Source organism: Dermatophagoides pteronyssinus, unplaced genomic scaffold, assembly GCF_027571235.1.
Source record: "Dermatophagoides pteronyssinus isolate colony J.1.1.1.1 unplaced genomic scaffold, Derpt_VIB-CSIC_2022.12 sq0004, whole genome shotgun sequence".
In the NCBI taxonomy this organism is placed as follows: Eukaryota; Metazoa; Arthropoda; class Arachnida; order Sarcoptiformes; family Pyroglyphidae; genus Dermatophagoides; species Dermatophagoides pteronyssinus.
In genome coordinates, this window is record NW_027461528.1 from 3,315,362 (window position 1) to 3,333,197 (window position 17,836).

The 17,836-nt window shown below is 27.3% G+C and overlaps 4 protein-coding genes and 1 long non-coding RNA gene across 8 annotated transcripts; 2 read left to right on the top strand and 3 right to left on the bottom strand.

The window, feature by feature from the left end:
- The first annotated feature begins 260 nt into the window (after positions 1–260).
- Positions 261–3,629, top strand: LOC113788783 (uncharacterized). 2 transcript variants are annotated; one of them, XM_075819468.1, is made up of 5 exons: positions 261–471; positions 535–873; positions 937–1,892; positions 1,980–2,104; positions 3,232–3,629. In XM_075819468.1, exons 3-5 carry the CDS (start codon positions 1,746–1,748, stop codon positions 3,542–3,544), a joined length of 585 nt encoding a protein of 194 aa, XP_075675583.1. In that variant the 5' UTR covers positions 261–471; positions 535–873; positions 937–1,745; the 3' UTR covers positions 3,545–3,629. The 2 variants fall into 2 exon arrangements, with proteins under 2 accessions (XP_075675583.1, XP_075675584.1); XM_075819469.1 differs by having other exon boundaries at positions 261–873.
- On the bottom strand, positions 2,777–3,364 carry LOC142644875 (uncharacterized). Of its 2 annotated transcripts, none has more exons than XR_012846050.1 (2): positions 3,001–3,364; positions 2,777–2,919 (listed from the first exon to the last, which is right to left on the bottom strand). It is a non-coding gene; the product is annotated as an uncharacterized LOC142644875 (long non-coding RNA). The 2 variants fall into 2 exon arrangements; XR_012846051.1 differs by having other exon boundaries at positions 2,777–2,924.
- Positions 3,630–4,332: 703 nt separating the features above from the next.
- On the bottom strand, positions 4,333–5,977 carry LOC113788784 (uncharacterized). 2 transcript variants are annotated; one of them, XR_012846039.1, is made up of 4 exons: positions 5,435–5,977; positions 4,832–5,218; positions 4,644–4,758; positions 4,333–4,457 (listed from the first exon to the last, which is right to left on the bottom strand). XR_012846039.1 is itself a non-coding variant. In XM_027338238.2 (3 exons), exons 1-2 carry the CDS (start codon positions 5,733–5,735, stop codon positions 4,680–4,682), a joined length of 840 nt encoding a protein of 279 aa, XP_027194039.2. In that variant the 5' UTR covers positions 5,736–5,977; the 3' UTR covers positions 4,333–4,457; positions 4,644–4,679. The 2 variants fall into 2 exon arrangements, 1 of the variants encoding a protein (XP_027194039.2); XM_027338238.2 differs by having other exon boundaries at positions 4,644–5,218.
- Positions 5,978–7,905: 1,928 nt separating this feature from the next.
- Mip (Myoinhibiting peptide precursor) lies at positions 7,906–15,883 on the top strand. Its single transcript, XM_075819427.1, has 6 exons — positions 7,906–8,255; positions 8,330–8,442; positions 13,940–14,866; positions 14,928–14,978; positions 15,086–15,289; positions 15,363–15,883. Exons 3-6 carry the CDS (start codon positions 14,053–14,055, stop codon positions 15,515–15,517), a joined length of 1,224 nt encoding a protein of 407 aa, XP_075675542.1. The 5' UTR covers positions 7,906–8,255; positions 8,330–8,442; positions 13,940–14,052; the 3' UTR covers positions 15,518–15,883.
- A 91-nt stretch (positions 15,884–15,974) lies between these two features.
- Positions 15,975–17,695, bottom strand: LOC113788794 (uncharacterized). Its single transcript, XM_027338248.2, has one exon. The coding sequence runs from the start codon at positions 17,520–17,522 to the stop codon at positions 16,206–16,208; it is 1,317 nt and encodes a 438-aa protein (XP_027194049.2). The 5' UTR covers positions 17,523–17,695; the 3' UTR covers positions 15,975–16,205.
- Between the last annotated feature and the right edge of the window lie 141 nt (positions 17,696–17,836).

A 17,836-nucleotide genomic window follows, 5' to 3' on the forward strand; every position in this document is an offset into this window, starting at 1 on the left:
ATTATTTTGAAAATTTACAATCAATACGTATAATAACCATAAATCGATAACGAACGTTGTTAGAAAAAATGACCAATAATTAAAACGATAAATATTTAACATTTTCAATGTTTCTTTGTTGATTTCGGTTTTCATTTTTTCTTCTTGTTTGTAATTTGAAACGCAGTTGAATTTTTTCTTGAACAAAAAAATGGAAAAATACATTTTTTACCCGGAAAATGAGCAGTCGTGTAACAAAGTTTTTGAACGGTATTTCGAACTCAATTCTTTATTGTAAAATTCGATGATTCGAAGATCATTTCGATCCACCGAAATTACCTTGATCAACTGATTAACTGATTTAGCCGCAACAACAAAGTTTATTTATATGTAGACTAGATTTACAAAATCAATCAACATTCAACATTTTTTGATTACTGATCATAGATCGATTTACAGTGTCAAAACATCCTGCTGATGATGATAATGATGGTATTTAGAACGATATTTCAATCTTCATTAAGCATTCAAATCATTTGTTTTTGTTTTTTTTAGATAAAACGTGTTACATAACATAAATAAAAAAACAAATTTTGATTACAAATTTTTGGTTTTAAAAATCATTCAACGGTATAATAACATGATAATAAATTTTTTTCAAACGTATATAATGAAAAACAATAACAGTATAAATTGTAAAGAAAATTATGGTAACCAATATGATCATTATAATCATTAAACAATGTGATAGAAGATATTTCCAATTGATAATTTGGGACCAACGTTCTGGAATGATTTTTTCATCATCCAAATCATCCATCGAATCAATGGACTCCATCGTCGACGAATCATTAATGGAATCCATCGTCGACGAATCCTCAATAATCATTGCAAGTAAATTATTTTGTTTCATTTTTATTTCATTTAACGATTTATTGATTGTATCCTTATCAATAGGAATGGAATTATTCGATGCAAAACAATACCACCATTGTAAATGAATAAATAACGATAATAATACTAAAATCGGTAACGATGAATACATTTTCATCAATTGATCAATCCGAATTCGGTCTTCGAAGAAGAAAACAATGCAAACGATGTTTTTGATGTTTGAAAAACCAAATAATGATGATGAAAACCAGAAAAAAAAACATTTTTTTTTTTGATTCGATGACTATTATGAACAAACCGATGGCGTCATCTTTCGTTTTTAATTGTGAATTTTAAAAAATTCAAAAAAAAATTGTTACAATCAAAACGTTGATCCAAAAGATCCATTTCGGGAATATATTCAAGCAAAAAAAGTCTCTCTCCCTTTTACCGAGAAGAAGATAACAAAAAATATCAATATTTGTCTCTCTTTGGTTTTTTGGCAACATTTCAAACTTTTCCATCAATCTTACATTTTAGATACTAAAATTTTGTCAATTTGGAAAAAGAGAAAGTTTTGTTTCTCTCAATTTCTCGTCAATTTTTGCATCAATCAATAAATATTCATATTTTGAAAACAAAATAATGTTCATATCGTTTGTCCATCTTCATTATCATCATCTTCATCGCCATTATCGACAAGATTTGCATTTTCAAAGATCAAAAAAAATTCCTGATCAACAATCTTACGCGTCTTGGGAATTTTCAAAAAAAATGATGTGAATGAAAAAAAAATTATCGATCCTGAATCCTTGAACATTTTCAACAACAACAATATCTGTGTATGATAAAATTCAACCGAAAAACTAATTTCACTGGCAAAGATTTTCAAGATGAAATTCATTTTAAATCGAAAAATGATGAATATTGATTCGAAATTGATCGTTTGGTTTGTAGTTTGTTGGATTTATTTGATCATTTCAATTGAATCATTTGAATTTGAACAACAATCACCATGGCTACCATTGATAAAACAACGGGTATGTTTTTCTTTCCGGTTATTTATTCCCTTACTTTATTTTCAATATGTTTTTCCCTTTGTTTCTGTTTTTTCGGTTTTGTTCAAGCCAAAACGTACAGCACCATATAAATTACCAGCCGGTGCTAAAGAAATTAATCTTAATCAAGATTTTAAAATGACATTTAAATGTGAAAAAGATAATGATGGTTTTTTTGCCGATATCGATAATGAGTAAGTCACAAAGCAAAACAAAAAAAATTTACATTTTTTTTCAATTTTCTGTTTGTTAAAAATTTTCACAAACAAAAAACAAAATTTCACACAAAATTGTTGAAATTTTTGGAAACAAAAAAATTGAATAATCTTTTCACAAAAAAGATAAAGATGTTCATTTCCCAAATTGCTCAATCATAAATGTGATTTTTTTCTTTAAAATTTCCATATTTTTCATTTATTATTTACAAATTTCTTCTCATCTTTAAATATTCTATAGCAGTGTCATATTTTTTTGTCTTTCAATTTTCATTATCCATGGATATCATATTGTGGACAAACAGATCATAAATCATTCACTATTTTCAAATATCAATGACCGAAAGTGAAAGTGAAAGTTTAAAACAAAACAAAAAAACAAGTAGCCAAGGGAAAAACTGTATCAAATGTTTGTTACAAAATAGTTTATCTAACCTGTTTGTTTATTTTTTGTTTTACCGCATCCAAAAAAACATTACAATTGCCAATTGACCAAGTCCACAATGTTTATATGGTGTCTGTGTGGACAATTTGTTTGTTTGTTTGTTTGTTTCAAAAGGTTTCCATTGTCTTTTTTGTGTGTGTGTGTAATCAAAGTTTTAGTTTCAGTTTTTTTCATTTCGGTCATCACCATATTTTCTAATATCCGGATTTTTGTTTAGCTTTAAACAAAACAATAGTAGCCGAGTGCATGTTGAATAATGTCAATCAATTTTCGTCACCGGAAATTTTTGGTAAATAATCCGAAAAACACCCTACATTATGACGCGTAATTTTGTTTGTTTGTTTAGATTCTAAACTTTAGAAGAAGAAGAAAAGAGAGAGAGAGAGATTTCAATTTTGTTAATTAATTTGTTTTTTGGTTCAGAACTTACCAAACGGATTATTTCGGTTAAGAATAAATGTAAATACAGGCAAGAAAACTTGAAAATCCATAATCCGATCTTAGAATAGGCATTATGGTTAATTTGATCGAATCAAATCAAATCAATCTAATTGATTGATTCGATTAATTTATTTTGATGAAATGAATGACACCTGTTGATTTTTATTTTTTGCTTGAAATTTTTAATTTTTTTGTTTCATGTTTTTTCCTTGAAAAAAAGCTGTAAAATATTTCATCGCTGTCATACGGATCATAATGCAGGGAATCGTATTGAAGTACAACATTATTCATTCATTTGTGGTGAAGGTTTGGTATTTGATCAATCAACATATAGTTGTACAAGAGTGGATGATGCAATACCATGTGATGCATCCGAAATGTTTTTCAATCTAAATGATCGTATTGGTTCGGATGGACCATTTCTAACTGAAGCTGATATTGAACGTGCTAAAGCAGCTCGACCAGAATATCGTCGTCGTCGTCGTCGTCGACGACGTAATCGTCGAAGCCATCAAAGACATCAACATCAATGAAACATCAGCGAAAATCAAAATTGGTAAAAATTGTTGAGCTTATTATTTCCCTAATATTAACACTTTGTATACATCCATTGGGCCTTTTTAGCTATTATTATTATTATTGTTGAATTTTGTAATTTTTAAATTAAATTTTAAAAAAAATAAAAATTTATTAAATCAAAAAACAACAAAAAAAAATCTCATTGAGAATCTCTAATTTTTCAGCTTTTTTTCAAACACGTTTTGTTCGATTAAGTTTTTGTAAATTATTCGAACCTGATGATGTCAGTATCGATGGTTTATTTTCATTGGCCATTAGATTCATATGTTTAAATTTTGAAACAATTTCAGGATGGTGATGATGATAATGTTGTTTTTGTTTTTGTTGTTGTTGATTATGATCAATTGGATTATTATTAGCAGTTTTCGATTCTGATCTTAAACCTTTCAAACTTTTTCCTTTCATATAAATCTTAATATTTCTTGATAATTTATTTCGAAATGAATTTGGTTGTTCATCGATTATCTTTCGATCATGTATTTTGCCCGAAGATGACGATGATGATGGTGATATTGATTTAGGTAAATGTGATGACCTGGAACGAATTTCAGCATTCAATACTTCTAACATTTGATTTAGTATAGCATTTTCACGTTCACTCATTTCAATTGAATATTGTAAAATTTTCTGTGCATTTAATAATGTTTGTAATTTTTCTTCATATTTTTCTTTATCAATTCCAGCCACCGGTTGTTGTTGTTGTTTTTGTTTTGATTTTTTTCCTAACGGTAATTCACAATCAACATTGTTGTTGTTGTTGATGACCAATATCGATATTATCATCATCATCCAAATCAGTATTGGTTTTATGAACATCATCATTTTTTTGGTTGGCAAAATCGATAATCGAAAAAAATCTTCAAAGAACTATGCAGGTAAAAAGAAAATTACAAAAAAAAAATTACAAAACAAAAAACCAAAAGAATTACGCGATTGAAATTGAAATAAATTTCACTGGTTTTTATAGCCAAAATAACAATGTAAGAATTTTTTTTAAAATTATAAATTTCTTAATTTAATTAAATTCAAAATTAACTTTTGTCTGAGAATTACCTGTCGTTTCTAATGTGTGATATTGGTGGTGGTTTATTATTTTTCAGGCATTTGATTAATAGCATCTTCTAATTGAAAATTTTTTGATCGTTTTCCTTTCATTGAAATCTTAACCCTATGTAATAATTTCTTTCCATTAGTTGAATTTGTTGATTTATCCGATAATTTTCGTTCATGTATTTTTTTACCTGATGACGATGATGATGATTTCTTCAATCGTGATTTTAATGTTCGAATTCCATCATTAATTTTTTCTAACATTTGTTTTTGTTCATCAACTTCATGTTGACTTATTTCCAATGATTCTTGTATAATTTTCTGTGCATTCAATAATGTTTGTAATTTTTCTTCAAATATTTTACCATCATTTCCAATCGGTTGTTGTTGTTGTAATGATCGTAATTTTATCGTCTTTCTTGGTGATCCTAACGGTAATGATCGTCCACAATCAACATTGTTGTTGTTGTGGATGACCAATATCGATATTATCAGCATCCAAATCAGCATTGATTTTCGGTTTTTGAACATCGTTATTTTGCGGGTAAAATCGATTATCAATACAAAACTAGCCAAAACTATGCAGGTAAAAAAAAAGAAAACAAAAAAAACCAAAAAGAATTATGTAAAATGAAAATAAATTTCAATGTTTTTTTTTATATATATTCATTAATAACAATGTAACAAAATTTTCAACAACGAAAAAAATGAAAAAAATAAAATTTTGAGAAATTTCCGGAATTTAAATTTTTTTTTTCCCATGGAAATCTATTTTTCACATCCATATTTCGTACATGTTAATTTTCGTATTGTATACGGTGTTGTTCGTTGTCGATGTTTCGATCGATATTTTCGATTTCTTCGTAATGGTATACGTTGTGTTTGATCATTGGAAATAATATCTGGTACATAAGATGGTTGTTGTTGTTGTTGTTGTTCATATGTTTTTTGTCGTCGTACCAATGTATCATGAAATGTTTCATAATTTTTATATAAATTTTTAAATTTCATTCCATTTACATTATTAACAATGATTAAATTCATTATAATTAACATTAATAATAGGTAATTTTGTTGTAATCGTTGTTGCATCATTACAAATTTACAAATCAAAATCAAATTGATCAATCAATCAGAATCGGAAGATAATTAACAAAATGAAGGAAAAAACTTTAAATTTAAATTTAAAATCGGATTTTCTTTCGAAATTTATCGACATACGAAGCGTAGTCTCTTTTTTTCTGATAACCCTTTCCTCTCCCTCAATCAGTAAAATTCAATTCGGAATAAAATCAGCTTTTCGTTTTGAATTTTACAACATTTTTTTTTAATTCAAACAAACTTTAATTTCAAATGGCTATTTAAATATTTTTGGTGAATGAACCTTACCCTAAAATAAAAATACACTCTAATAATGAATAATTGGCAACTGGAATTAAAACTAAACTAAAACAAACAAATTGTAATTGTTCATTGATTACGAAAAAAATTTAATTAGAATTTTTGCAGTGAAATTTTTTTTTTTGGGAACAAAATAAACGAAACGAATTGAATTTTCTTCATTAATTCCAATGAATAAACTTTTTTTAAAAAAGGACAAAAATAAAGTTTTCTGTTTTTTTTCGGAAAAAAGCGTCCACCATCATTATTGTTTCGATTATCAGGATGATGATCATCAGGACTTGTTATTCTTTTCAGTTGATTTTTCGGGATTCAATGATGCACGAGATAATCGTTGATGGGGTTGTTGCTGTTGTTGTTGTTTTTTTTTCTTTCCAAAATTCAAACGATTACCTATACGTCTCATTAGACGATTTAATCGTTCCATTATCGATTGTTTTTTTTGTTTTTCCGGAATATTTTCCGAAATAATTTGATTATTTTGTTTTCCAGGAACATTTCTCGAATCAGATTCTCTTTTTTGGGAAATTTTTTCATCCAAATCATTATTCGTTTTCACTGGTGAGTCCCATGGATAATATTCACGAAGACGACGATTTTGTGGTGCAACAGCATCAACATTTGTAACAATAAATTCCGTATAAATAATGAAAAATAATATAAAATAAATGAGAAAAATCAAAATTTTATCAATTCGTTTTCGCGGCAACAACAACAACAACGATTTCCGATTTTCCGCATGATCGATTGATAACGAAGACATTTGGAAATTTTAAACCAAAAAAAAAACAGAAAAAATATTTAAAAAAATCACCGGGTAAAAAATGCAAAAAAATAAAAGAAAAAACTTTGAAGAAAAAAAATCTTATTTAACCCATTTTTCTGGGTGAAAAAAAAATTGAAACTCATCTCAATTAGTCAAAGGCAAAACTAAAAAAAAAAATTCAAAAACATTCGAATTCGAAGGTCGAAACTATCGATATATCGCGATAGTTTTTTGAAAAAAAATGATCATTTTTGAAATTTCAATAATTTTCTTTTTGATAAATTTTTTTTCAATGATTGATTATCGTCATTATCAATCGGAAAATGTTTTTTTTTCGAGAATTTCTACCATGAATTCCTACATTTAAACCAAACGAAAAAACATCCCGACAATGAAAATGTCAAAGAATTCTTCTTCTTCGTCATCGTTTGTTATTTTCCGTTTTTTTTTCAATCAATAAATTACGTTCATTTTTCAGATTATTTATTGTTTTCTTCCTGCAAACAAACAAACAAACAACGAAAACGAAAAAAAATTCAAATTTTCGTCATCAAATCAATGATAGTTAGACAATGGAATTAATTGATTCTTGGATATGTTTTTGCATGTGGAGGTGTGTGCGTGTGCGTTTTACGTAAAAAACAACGAACGAAAAAAGGACACAAAAACAATCAAATACCTTAACATATTGTCATCAGATATATGTATGTGTTTTCCATTTCTTTTCCGTTTTTTTTCTTCTTCTTCTTCTTCTGCTGCTGCTGTTTTCGATAAAGATTTATGAACGCAAATTTTGATTGGAAAAAAAATTCATCTTTTTTTTCTTCTTCTTTCTCAATTTGAAAAAGAAAACGATCATTTTTCTTTCCCTCCTTCCTTCCTTCTTTAATAAAGAATATTCTTCTGAGTGCGTATTCCACACACACACACACACACACATACAGAATCGACTCAACAGAGTCGAATCACGAGGAAAAAAATATTCCTTTTTTTCGGATTCTGTGTGTGTGCAAAGAATCCTCATATCATATCAGTCAAAAAAAGATTTTCAACCGGATAACATTTCAGTTTTTTCTTCTTTGTTGCATTCATTTCATTATCAGATCATCATCGAAACAAAAAAGCTCCACCTCCAACAAATTATCGATATTTACGTCATTCATGAAGAAAGTTGAAAAAATTCGTTCGTTATCTTCTTAACGACATTAACAAACCAATCGACCAACCAAAAAAAAAAAAAGAATAGGTATCGACGATAATCAGTTTTCATTCATTCATTCATGATTTAACACTCAGTTCATTCAGTCAATCATTTTGGTTTTGTTTGATGATAGGAAAGGGAATATATTTTTTTTGTTGAACCGATCGATTCAACCAACCAACCGATCAATTACACCTATGTAATCAATATTTAAACACACACATTGATTATCTACAAGTTTAAACAGGTAAGAGATAATGAATTTTAATGATGAAGAAAAAAAATCATTAATCTTTTTTTTTTCTTTTGTTGTTGTTGAAGATATCTATTTACAACAACAACAAACAAGTGATTTCAAGAGAGAAATTCTTTTCCCTCGGAAAACAACAACAACAACAACTTGGACCATTCAAAATAACCAGACCAAAAAACCGGTAAGTTTCCTGTTTTTTTTTTTTTGTTTATTTTTTTTCAAGATTTTTCATTAAATTTTTCAAATGAATTTTTCGTTCAAATGAAATCAATATCTCTCTATTGATGAATTTCATTTTTTTCGCTGAAAAAAATGAAATTTGATATTTGATATGAGAATTTCGATTTATTGATCCAATTTATTGATCAAGTGTTTCGGGGTTAAAAAAAAATCTGGCTACGCATGCAGAATCATTATCATTATCATCATCATTTTCTGTTTTAAAATTAAAAATTTTTCCATTAAAAAAATTTAATTTCAAAACACAACATAAATTTTCTTTCGTATCTCGTTTTGATCAATTTCTTTTTGATTTCCTCTCGGTATTGATTTTAATCATTAATTTTTGGTGGTGGTGGTTTTCTTTAATTTTCTGGGGGAAAAAAAATTTCATTCAACAATCATTAATTTTTGGAATTCTTTTGGAGAATGTTTCAGAAAATCAAATCAATTTTATCCGGTTTTTTTCCTACTCGTTATCTCTCTCTCTCTCTCTCTCTCTCTCTCTTTCTTGCTCGAATACTTGAGATTTTGATAACAGCAGAAAAAAATCAAACAAAGCCATTTCAAACATTGTTTATTTGACCTTTTTTTTTGTCGTCATCTTCGTCTATATATCATTGTTTGCTGATTTGTGGACAGATTTTTGTTGTTTTTTGTTAAATAAGCAATCTGGAAAAAAATGAAAATGAATGAAACTTTAATGATTTTATGCTACCAGATTATTATTATTATTTTTTGTTTTAATCCACCAAATGTGAATGAGGGATAATAATCGATAAACAATCAATAAATCAATCAATCAATCACTTTTTTGTGATAATGAAACAATCAAAAAAAAAAACTACGTGTGTGTGTATATAGTGTGAAAGTCAACAAAGTTCTTTGCAAAGAATCACAAGCCAGCTGTTTTTTCTGAATTTTATTATTCTGTTGCCTGTTGCCGATTCTTTCATCGGTTATCATCAACAGAATATTCTGCAAAATAAACAGTCTATGCAAAAAACGAAAACTATTTCGATCCAAATATTAGTTTTTATTTTGCATTCGACTTTTATCTTTCCCACAATCAATGGTTTTTTTCTAGGTTAAATATACATTATATGATAACAAATCTTGACCTTTAAATTTGAGAAAAAAAAAACAAAACAGACAAAGAACAAACATCAAGATTATCTTATCATCGTTTTTTTGTTGTTGGCTATTTCCACAACAACATCAACCAAACGAATGATTTTAATTAAGAGAACAAAAAGAAAAAAAATCAAAGAATTTTCTGTTTCTGTTTTGTTTGATTGATTCGAATCAAACAAAGCACAAACATAAAAACGCCCGAAAAATGAATGAAAAGAAAATCTTTATCTAAAAATCCATATATTAGATCAAATCTATAGATAAAAATATCATTGTTTGTTTGTTTGGAAAATGAAAATCTTCTTCTTCTTCGTCTTTAAGACTTGAGCAAACATTATTGTAACATTTTTCCTCTTTCTTTCTTTTCTTTCTTTTCTTTCAATAATCCTTGAAAATTAATGTTTCAAAATAATAATAATAATCATCATTTTTGGATGATTAAAAGTTTTTCGTTTTTGTTTTGTTTGCATTTGATATTTATCATCATTTTTTTTTTTGTTTGTATAACGATATTAACGATTCATTCCCTTTCATTTGCTCTAAATTAATTAATTGATTTTGATTTGAACAAAATTTTGCTTCTTTTCTTTTCAAGATTCTTGGAATTTTCTTCTTCTTATGAAATTCTCTGTGTGTGCGTTTTTGATAATTCTTTTTTTTTCTTAATCTATTTGTTGATAAGATTATGCGTACGAATTACGGATGAAGCAAACGAATGAGAGAGAGAGAGAGAATTGATTCACAAATACAGTGACCAAAAATAAAGAAAAAAAAAATAATCGATTAATCGATATGATGATCAATCACAATATATGGTGGTCAACCAAAATTTAATTCTGTCCCCCTTTTGATCAATGAAGGATTAAAACAGAAATAAAAACAAACAAACACACTGAAAATTTTTTTTACTAATCTAGCTTGACTAATTTGCTTTTTGACTAATAATATTTCTGAAGATAAAAATGCATTGACTAATCTTGAAAATTAGTCAAATGAAAAATGGTCAAATTGTAAATAGTCATATCAAAATTAGTCAACCTTTTTGTTAGTCTAGCAAGATTAGTCAACCTTTTTGTTAGTCGAGCAAGATTAGTCAGGTTTTTTATTAGTCGGGCTAGGTTAGTCAACGATTCATTAGTCCTGCAAGATTAGTCAAGTTTTTTGTTAGTCGGGCTAGGTTAGTCAACGATTCATTAGCCCAGCAAGATTAGTCGAGCTAGATTAGTCAACGGAACGGATAGCAATTTTTATATAGAATCCTACAGAATCCAGAATACAGAATACTGTTTAAATTTTTACGATTTTACGATTTACAATTTTTTATATAAAAATTTATTTTTTTAAAGATAAAAATTTTAACAAATTAACAAAATGATTAGAAAGATATGTTTGAATTCTTTGGGTCTTCGATACTTTCTTGATTTGATCAATTCCAAGTGTTATCAAATTAACTTTTGTATCTTTCTTGGGTTATGCAAGAACCAGAGAATTTATCACTTTGAAATCGATTAATTGTCCAAGATTGTTTGATGATCATGTTTTACTTGATCATGTTTTTATAACAAAAAAAATTTTTGAAACTTCTCCAGTCTTAAATTTATTTTTCTTTGATTGATTATCAAAAAATTTAAAAAACAGACGGATGTTTCGATAATTTGGTTTAAACGATAGGTTTAAAAAAATGACAAAAATTTGCAAATTAATGACTTTCCTAATAACTTTTTTTTTCTAGTGTTTGTCCACCGGATAATAACGAAGGGTTAAATTTAATGTTGACCATCATATTATCTTTTTTTTAAAAATAGCTTATTTTTAAACGACAATGAAAATAAAGAGAGTAAAATTTCATTAAATTAACTTGAATTAATGAATTTTTTTACTTTTTTTTTATTTACTTCAGATTCAATTAATTAATTAATTTTTTTTAGAAAAAACTAATTCTCTCTCTCTCTCTCTCTCTCTCTCTCTCTCTTTGATTATAACAATAATAAGATAATTAATTACAAAAACTTTTTGTTGTTTTTGTTTTTTTTACTAATAATAATTTACAAATTGGACAACTTTGACCAACAACAACAACTACAAAAAAAACTTGATTGTCCATATAAATGAGAGAAAAAAGCTACATTGAATTTAAAACAAAAAAACAAGAGAATATTCTGGTTCCAAAAAAAATGACCATATGACAATTATCATCATCATCAATGTGACCAAATTAATCTAAATGACAATTTAAACGAACATTAGAGAAAGAGACATTAAGAGACTTTTGTTTTTATATAATGATCATATAATTAAGCTAAAACACAACAAAATAACAGCAAACAAAACAATAGCACTTACGGGTTAAGGTCATCATCATTTGTTATTGTTTCGTTGTTTTGCCGAAAAATTACCGAAAAAACAAAACAAAACTTTTACACAATTTTCGTTGATGAATTTCCAAGTGCATTTTTTTTTTTGTTTTCGTTAGGATCAATTTAAATCATGATGATGATGGTGATGGCGGTGCTCCAATGATGTCAAAAATAAATAAAAAAAGTTGACATTCAAAGTTAAATTCACTTAATCATCATCATCATCATCAGTATCATTAGTTGTTGTTTTCGTTTTCGCTGTCAATTATCAATCACTTTTCACTTTTTACGTTAATCTAACATTTGATGATAAGTTTTCTTGTTTTCCTTGTTTCTTCTTCCATTTTGGTTTTCTTCAAATTTGGCAACAAAAAAAACATATTAGACGAATGAAATGAATGGAAAATGGATAAAATTCTTACTTTTGAATATATTTTGTAATTAATCATTGAAAGATGATGTTGTTATTATAGGTAACGAATGATGAATTCTTTTTGGATTTTCTTTTTTGATCATTAGAATTCTTGAATGATATTGATTGAAATTGCCATTATTCTTATTGGTTATATCGATGAATGAATAGCTTTTGTCCAGCAACAACAAAATATCCAAAATTCAATGGAATTCGTGATTGATTTCATCATCATCATCGTCATCATTATGATTATTGATTATGATTGAATTTAATTTAGGACAAAAACAAAAATAATCACCGATTGATTTGTAATCATTGATTATCATTAGATAAAAAAAAAGAGAAAAAAGAATTTCGAAGGGAAAAATATGAGATTCTCAATAAGATAATAATATTCGATTCTATTTTAACCTATGTGTGTGTGTGTGACCTGAATTTGTTTTCATTCCGAAATAAAAAAACTCATTGATTAAATTTGTTTTTGTTTGTTGTAAATATTTGTTACACAATGAAATGTCACAAAATGAAAACTAATAAATCAATGATATTGATGATAAAACTAGAAAAAAAAATTTTGTTGCAGGTAACCAGAAAAAATGAGAAAAAAATTCGGTATTCTCAATACGTGCCTTGTGTTGTTAAAATAGAATCGAATAATTAACATTTGTTATATTCCATTTATAATCCTGTCAAAATGAGCAAAAACAAACAAACGAAAACGAACGAAAATTTCAATTTCCAATTATATCATCACCCTGAAAGAAAGAAAGTAATGAATGAATAAAATTCCGAAACAAATATTTATCGATGATTATTGAAAATGGGATTTTTTTTGTTCGTTTTGAAACATTTGTAGATATACTACGTTTTTTTGTCATTATCGTTATCTATTTGTATGATGATTATGTAATTAATGAACCATGGTTTGTGAAATGATTCTTCAAACGCTTCCAATTCAATTCAAATTCACATTGTTTTTCGGGTAAATAATGTTAAATTCATTTTTCTGTGTTCATTTACGAAAATTCATTTTTGTTTTTCATTAAAGGTTTTTCGCTCTATTTTGGTTGATTTTTTCCATAAAACGACCATGAAATGTTAATTGATTTAGAATATCATAATGGTCAACGGAAACATGTTCAAGGCTTTGTTCATGGTTACATGTTATTCGTTGACAGCCAAAATGAAATGAACCATTATTATTATTATTATTGTTCTATATCTGTTTTTGTTTGGCATACCAAACAAGATAAGATAAGATAAATTAGGAATTTTTTTTTCGGATGAAAACCAGGGATCATCAATTCATTTAACCATTTAGCCGTTGTTGTTGTTTTGTTTAGCCGTTTTTATCGAAAAAAGCTAAATTTGTTAAACAATGCCAAGGTAAAAAAAAATGAAAAGGCTCTCTGAATCTAAAAGGGTTTATTCAATTCATTCATTTGAAACAAACGAAAATTCGTTATTATTCTTTACAGGAATGTTAATGAAAATTTTGTTTATGAAATTTTTATTTAATGCTATTTTTTTTTATTTACTTTGTTTATTTATAGAATATCTTATCAATCATAATCATCTTTTGGAAGAAAAAAACACCAAAATCATATCGATATTGCGACGAATCTTATTAAACGATTAATAACAATAATAATCAAAATATCGTAAAATGAAATCGAAAAATATCATAAAATATTTTATGGGTATGAATTTATCGAATCGACAGACATTCAACAACAACAACAACAATAAACAACAGCAAAATCAATCAACATTGATTGAATCTAATTATAATAATTATAATTTATCAAATGGAAAAATGAATTTGGCAAAAAATTTACGATCATCATCATCATCATCGACAATATCATTGATGGCTTTATTGGCCATTATTATGTTGATGATGATAATGACAGTATCGGCTACTTTACCATCATCATCATCATCATCTTCTTTATCATCTCATAATCCTCAAACTGATATTATTCTTGATTCATCAATGTTTGTTCCACCATCATCATCATCATCATTATCATCTTCTGACGAATCTGTATCATCATCATCGTTACCTATTAATAATGAACAAAGGTTAATTGATAATAATGATTTATTTCAATTGAATATGCCACATCATAAATCACCATCATTATCATCATTAATTAATCAAAGAAAATTTGGTCAAAAAGAAAATGAACAAATTATGAATCCAAATGAAATATTTTCTCAGCAAAATGATAATAATGTTGTTGTTGTTGATGATACTGGAATTGATAATGATGATGATGTTTTCATTGTTAAACAACAACATTCAATCGAACCATTGGATGATGATAACGATTATAATCAGGATTTATTACCAATATTTATTGATCAACTATCGTTGGTTGATGATTATTTGAAACATCATCAACAACCACAACAACAACCTATTGATGAATATTCAAATCTATGGGAAAAACGTAATCAATGGAATAAATTTAATGGTAACCTTCTTTTTGTTTTGTAAATGGAATTTTTCATTTCAATTTCAAATTTCATCTATAGGTGCTTGGGGTAAACGTGCAGCCAATTGGAACAAATTACAATCGGCTTGGGGTTTGTGTTTTATTACAGCATTTACATTTTCAAATACCAAACATTTTATGTTTTTTTATTTTGTTTGTTAATTTGAAACATTTTTTTTGTTCAATTTTTTATTGAAGGAAAAAGATTATCATCACCAACAACAACATATCCAAAGATTTCAATCGAAACACGTAACTGGAATAATCTGAAAGGTGCCTGGGGACGTAAACGAATGGCAGCCACAGCAGCAGCAAATAATTGGAATCAATTACATGGTATGTGGGGTAAACGTCGTCGTCGTACACCAACATGGAATAAAATGTCATCAGCTTGGGGCAAAAGTATGTACAATACAATTGAAAAAATTGTAAATCTTAATTTTACAAATCTTTTTTGTTTTGTTTCGAATGAAAGAAAAACGATCAATCGGTATGGTTGCACCGACACATTGGAATAAATTACGTGGAATGTGGGGGCGTAAACGTAGTATTACATCTCAAGAAACAATGGAAATGTTAAAAGAACAACAACAACCGATAACAACCACCGAAAAATCTACAAAACAATAATGATTCTTTTGATTCTTTTTTTTCTATTCTTCTTTTTTTTGGCCACAATCTGTGATTGTGCACGAAAAAAAAACAAACAAAACATAATGCAAGAATTTTGAATTCATCAACGATTATTGATCATCGATTATGATTATTATTATTTAGCTATTTAGAAAAACAAAAATTCAAACACACACCCACCCACGCAGACACTGACAAATACACCTTCAATTGATTCAAGACAGAAACAAAAATTAATTAAATCTTTGTTACCTGACAGACGATGATGATAAAAGTGACAAATGAAAATTGCTCTGTTTTTTCCCCTGAAACCCAAACAACCCAAAACCAAAAAATAAAAAATAAACGAATAGCAATAATTTATTTCGGTGTTTGAATGTTTGTAGGAAATTATTGCAAAAACTAAATAAACTTATCTTTATGTTTTAAAAAGGATTTTATTAGACACAAGATTAGTGAAGAATTGGTGGAAATAGAAATTTTAAAAATATAAAATTAACGTTCTTCACGATTCTCGTTTACAAATGAAATTAGAAATTAATTAAAAAATATAACAATTAAAATTATTATCATGATTCAAAGGTAAAATATAAACAGATTAGATTAGATAAATTAGGATACAACATTTGGTTGGATTGATCGAAAATTGACGAATGTTGTTGTTGTTGAATTTGTTTATGTGATGTTATTGATGATGATTTTGTTTTTGCATTAATTCATTGGATATTTTTTTCGATATAAATGTATCAAAATCATCATCAAAACGTAAATAATCCAATGGATTTGTTGTTGTTGATTTTTCCATTTGTTTTGAATTATTACTCGATAATAATTGTGGCAGATTGATTGTTGAATTTGAATTTGTCATTGACAATTTTGATATTATTGTTGATATCGATGATGTCGACGACGATGATGACAATGTAGACGATGACGACGACGAAGATGACGATGATGATGATTCTTGCTGTTCATTTCGGATAATATTCCAATCTGATGATAATGATGTTGTCATTGGTGATGGATTCAATACCGATAAAAATGGATTATGAATATTTGTTGCTTGTGATTTATTCATTTCATTAACAGTGGTAATATCGATAAAATCCAAATCAAATTGATTATTATTCAGGTGATTATTTTTTGTTTCCATTGTCATTGTCGAAGTCGTTTTCGATGATAATCCCAAATCCAATAATGATGGTACATGATTTATGGCCATTATAACATCATCATCCAATGAACGATCCAATGGATGTGCTGTACGAACGTTTTCAATTTCGGGTAAAATCTTTTTCGATACCAGTTCCGATTTAACAACATCTTTACCTTTATCATCATAATTCGATTGTTTTGACGATTGTTTTGTTTGTTTTTGTTTATTTTCCACATTTGTCGATGATGATGATTGAAGAAATTTTTTCTGATTTTTTAAATTCAATTGCACTTGTTTATCCATTAGATCGGCAATAAATTCAGCATTCGATATACTAATAGCATGATACATATGACATTCATATTGAAATTTTCGTTGTTGTTGTTGATTTGATAGATTAATTTCTTGAGTTGGTTTGCTTGAATCTTTACCACCACCATCATCATTATTGTTGTTTGTTCCAATATTACATTCTAATGTAAAATAAAAATATGTACGATCTTTTTTCGAACGACGAAACAGATCAATACGACGACAATCAATAGAATATTCAAAACGATAATCATTTGGTGAATAAAATTTCAATTCCAATGAATGTTGTTCATCATTATCATTATTGGTTATTTTCATCATTAATTTACGACGATCAGAATCCATTTGTACGGATTTTGCAATCGATTTTAATTCAGCTTGTCGTCGATAACGTTGTTCAGGTGCATTGAACATCGGTATTTTATCATGACTTACAATCATAAACCATTGTTGTTGAATTGGTTGATTTTGAAAATATGTAACCGTTTTAATATCTTCAACATCATTTACAATTGGATTATTACCATTCATCATTTTGATTCGCTATTTGATTTGATTATCTTTGGTTTAATCAAAGATTGAAATCGTGCGAGAGAAAACAAAAAACAAAAAAAAATTGAAGTGTTTTTGATTCGAGAAACTGAGAAAATTAAGAAAGCAAATGGAAAAAGAAAAGAAAAAAAAAATGAAATGTTCAAAACCGACTTTCATTTATAAAAGCTTACCAAATACGATACTGTACTTGAACTACAAAAATCTGTTTCAATGTCAAAATTATGATCATCATCATCATTGGCAAAATTTATCGGTCAAAAAAAACAAAAACCAAAAAAAAAAACCAAAAAATC

Excerpts from the sequence above, each read along its gene's own strand:
- LOC113788784 (XM_027338238.2), bottom strand. The coding sequence starts at position 5,735 with ATGATGCAACAACGATTACAACAAAATTACCTATTATTAATGTTAATT. Across the intron at positions 5,219-5,434 it reads TACAATACGAAAATTAACAT|TTTTGGCTAGTTTTGTATTG; the intron begins GTACGAAATATG and ends TTACCTGCATAG.
- Mip (XM_075819427.1), top strand. The coding sequence starts at position 14,053 with ATGAAATCGAAAAATATCATAAAATATTTTATGGGTATGAATTTATCG. Across the intron at positions 14,867-14,927 it reads TCAATGGAATAAATTTAATG|GTGCTTGGGGTAAACGTGCA; the intron begins GTAACCTTCTTT and ends TTTCATCTATAG. Across the intron at positions 15,290-15,362 it reads GTCATCAGCTTGGGGCAAAA|AAAAACGATCAATCGGTATG; the intron begins GTATGTACAATA and ends TTCGAATGAAAG.
- LOC113788783 (XM_075819469.1), top strand. The coding sequence starts at position 1,746 with ATGAAATTCATTTTAAATCGAAAAATGATGAATATTGATTCGAAATTG. Across the intron at positions 1,893-1,979 it reads TACCATTGATAAAACAACGG|CCAAAACGTACAGCACCATA; the intron begins GTATGTTTTTCT and ends GTTTTGTTCAAG. Across the intron at positions 2,105-3,231 it reads TTTGCCGATATCGATAATGA|CTGTAAAATATTTCATCGCT; the intron begins GTAAGTCACAAA and ends CTTGAAAAAAAG.
- LOC113788794 (XM_027338248.2), bottom strand. The coding sequence starts at position 17,522 with ATGATGAATGGTAATAATCCAATTGTAAATGATGTTGAAGATATTAAA.